This window comes from Carlito syrichta, unplaced genomic scaffold, assembly GCF_000164805.1.
Source record: "Carlito syrichta isolate Samal-C Ts95f unplaced genomic scaffold, Tarsius_syrichta-2.0.1 Scaffold302588, whole genome shotgun sequence".
In the NCBI taxonomy this organism is placed as follows: Eukaryota; Metazoa; Chordata; class Mammalia; order Primates; family Tarsiidae; genus Carlito; species Carlito syrichta.
In genome coordinates this window covers 136917-140110 of record NW_007246684.1, presented here as the reverse complement: position 1 = coordinate 140110, position 3194 = coordinate 136917, and the positions used below count along the sequence as shown (strand labels likewise).

The window sequence follows — 3194 nt, the reverse complement described above, 5'->3', positions numbered from 1 at the left end:
TGATTTTTTGATTTATTGTAGAGATGAGGTCTTGCCTGCCCAGGCGGGTCTCGAACCCACGGGCTCAGGCAATCCACTCACCTCAGCCTCCCAAAGGCACGGGATTACAGGCTGAGCCACCGAGCCCAGCTTGATCCAACACACTTTTTACTATGATTTTCACTTTTCATTCTTCTATTAGAATTTACATATTTAGTTAAAATACATTTATATCTCCAACATGCATTCATCTGACCAAATTCCGGGTCCATCTTCTTTTTTATTGCAGAACAAATGATCAGTCACATGAAAGAGATCCGAGGAAGAAATCAAACAGAAGTGAAAGAATTTATCCTCTTAGGACTCTCAGACAATCCGGATCTCCAAGGTGTCCTCTTTGGATTGTTCCTGTCAATCTATATGGCAGCCATGGTGGGTAATTTGGGGATGATCGTGTTGATTAAGATTGACCCCTGTCTCCACACCCCGATGTATTTCTTTCTCAGCAGCCTCTCCTTTGTTGATGCCTCTTACTCTTCTTCTGTCACTCCCAAGATGCTGGTGAATCTTGTGACTGAGAATAAGTCCCTATCTTTGAATGGTTGTGCTGCCCAGTTCTACTTCTTTGGCTCCTTCTTGGAGATGAATGCTTCGTGTTGGCCATGATGGCATATGATCAGTATGCAGTCATTTGGAACACACTGCTATACCCCACCATCATGTCTGAGATAATTTGCTTCTTACTAGTAGCTACCTCATTCCTAGCAGGCTTTGGAAATGCAGCCTTACACGCAGGGTTGACTTTCAGATTGTCCTTTTGTGGCTCTAATAGGATCAACCATTTCTACTGTGACACCCCACCCCTTCTCGAACTCTCTTGCTCTGATACCTACATAAATGGCATTGGGATCATGGCTTTCTCCAGTTTTAATGTCATCAGCTGTGTTACAATTGTCCTCATTTCCTACCTGTGTATCCTCATTGCCATCTTGAGGATGCCTTCATTAGAAGACAAGGACAAAGCCTTCTCCACCTGTGCCTCTCACCTCATGACTGTCACCATATTCTTTGGGACAATTCTTTTCATGTACTTGCATCCAACATCTAGCTACTCTATGGATCAAGACAAGTTTGTTGCTGTCTTTTATACAGTAGTAATCCCTATGCTAAATACCCTCATCCATAGTTTGAAAAATAAGCATGTGAAAGAGGCCCTAAAGAAGGTCTAACAGAAGCACATTTTATAAAGCCATGCTACCATTTGTTACGTAGGTGAAAATGTATGCTCATATTAATTGATTGCTTTAGCTTTTTCTCTGTATCAAAGTAAGTTATTTAAAATGAAGCACACTTCTTAATCTCATAGAAACTAAGTATATTTACAATGGGTCCATCTGATCAATTAATATAGTGGATAAAATGGTGTCTGGCAAATGTCTCAGAACACTTGGAATTGGATAATCTGAGCTTAAGTGTCTATTTCAATATGTAGTTTATGTGAATCTCAGTTTTATTATATATACTTTGGTTTCTTTGGTTGGGTTCCAGGCAAATAGTCTATTCTAGGCAAAGAGACTCTGAGGAAGACATTTATATGCAGGAAGTTTATGGGAGAGTGTTCCGGGGCAGGGAGAGGGGGATATTGTGAGGGAAGCAGGATTGCACAGAAGGAACTGAATTGTGAGAAAGCTGCAAGAGAGGACTCAGCCAATTCCACATGATGTTCTGGAGCTGAAATGGTCCTTCAGAGGTATCCCAAATTGAGTAAAAAGGGCCAGGTGTTTGTATCTCCACAATGGCCTGTTTGGGATGTTAATTACCATGTTGGAGAGGGTATTATGAGCAAGACAAGGCAGGGAAAATTCCAAGAGTGTAAGTCAGGTGTCAACTGCCAGGTGCCCATACACCTGGAAGCCGGAATAATGGACACTTCAACCTGATAGGCAAATCTGCATAATGTGTCCAATATCCACAATAAATAATAACACTCATCCTCTCACATGAATGTGAAGAGTAACAAATAAAAGATGTGAATGAGTTCTCTCAGGTATTATAGTACTATGAAAACCACAACAATAATGGGGGAATATTGTACTTATTTTTGAATTAAGTAGAATTTCTTTTTTTTTTTTTGTGAGTTGGAGTCTCACTCTGTCGCCCAGACTGGAGTTCAGTGGCACGCTCCCGGCCACCGCAGCTTCGACCTGCTGGACTCTGGCGATCCTTCTGCCTCAGCCTTCCAAGTAGCTGGAACTACAGGTGCGAGCTACCACGCCCGGCTCATTTTGATTTATTGTAGAGATGAGGTCTCGCCAAGTTGCCCAGGCAGCTCTCAAACCTGTGGACTCAGGTAATCCACTCACCTCAGTCTCCCAAAGCACGAGATTACAGGCTGGGCCACCAAGCCCGGCTTAATTAGAATTTCTTAGTGGTAGTAATCAATGTGTTTTAACTTTTTATCTCTACTTCTTCTAAGGTTTCGCATAGCTTTCAATAAACATTTGTGAAATTAAATTAGCTGTTTACTGCTTACTGTAGTGGGGGGAACTATCAATGTTGGAACAAAATGAGACAATGGAATTCTTTGACGAGATGGAATGTTGAAGGATGGCTAAGTAATGATTTGGAATTAGGTAAATGTTTAGTCATATTTCTTTTTATTCTACCATCCACTGTAGACCATAAGGGAGAACATCAGTGCTCTGCATGTTCTATCTCATTTCTGAAAAATTTGTTAGAAACCATAAAGGAAGGGTTATCTCATTCTGAGTCCCTTGAACGTTCCCCTCATACCCCTATAACTTCTTTCAACTGTTAACCAAGGTTTCTCTCAAAGATATCCAAAACTGTATCATGCTTTTCACTCTCCTTCATGTTTCCTTTTATTCTAGTTTATCTACTGTAATATTCAGCCTTTAATCTCCTTCTTAATCATCAATCCAAGGAAAGTGAACCTTTATGATTTTTCATCACTACTCTTTATTTATTTATTTTTTTGAGTTGGAGTCTCACTCCATCGCCCAGACTGGAGTGCACTGGCATGCTCACAGCCACCCTAGCATCGACCTGCTGGACTCAGGAAATCCTTCCACCTCAGCCTTCCAAGTAGCTGGAACTACAGGTGCATGTTACCATGCCCGGCTAATTTTTTGATCTATTGTGGAGATGAGATCTTGCCAAGTTGCCCAGGCTGGCCTTGAACCTCTGGGCACAGG

The 3194-nt window shown here is 41.5% G+C and overlaps 1 protein-coding gene across 1 annotated transcript; it reads left to right on the top strand.

Moving 5' to 3' along the window:
• The first annotated feature begins 273 nt into the window (after nucleotides 1-273).
• Nucleotides 274-1226, top strand: LOC103259301 (olfactory receptor 5AP2-like). Its single transcript, XM_008056987.1, is given in 2 exon segments — nucleotides 274-613; nucleotides 616-1226. Coding segments are annotated over 2 exon segments (951 nt in total).
• Nucleotides 1227-3194: the final 1968 nt, after the last annotated feature.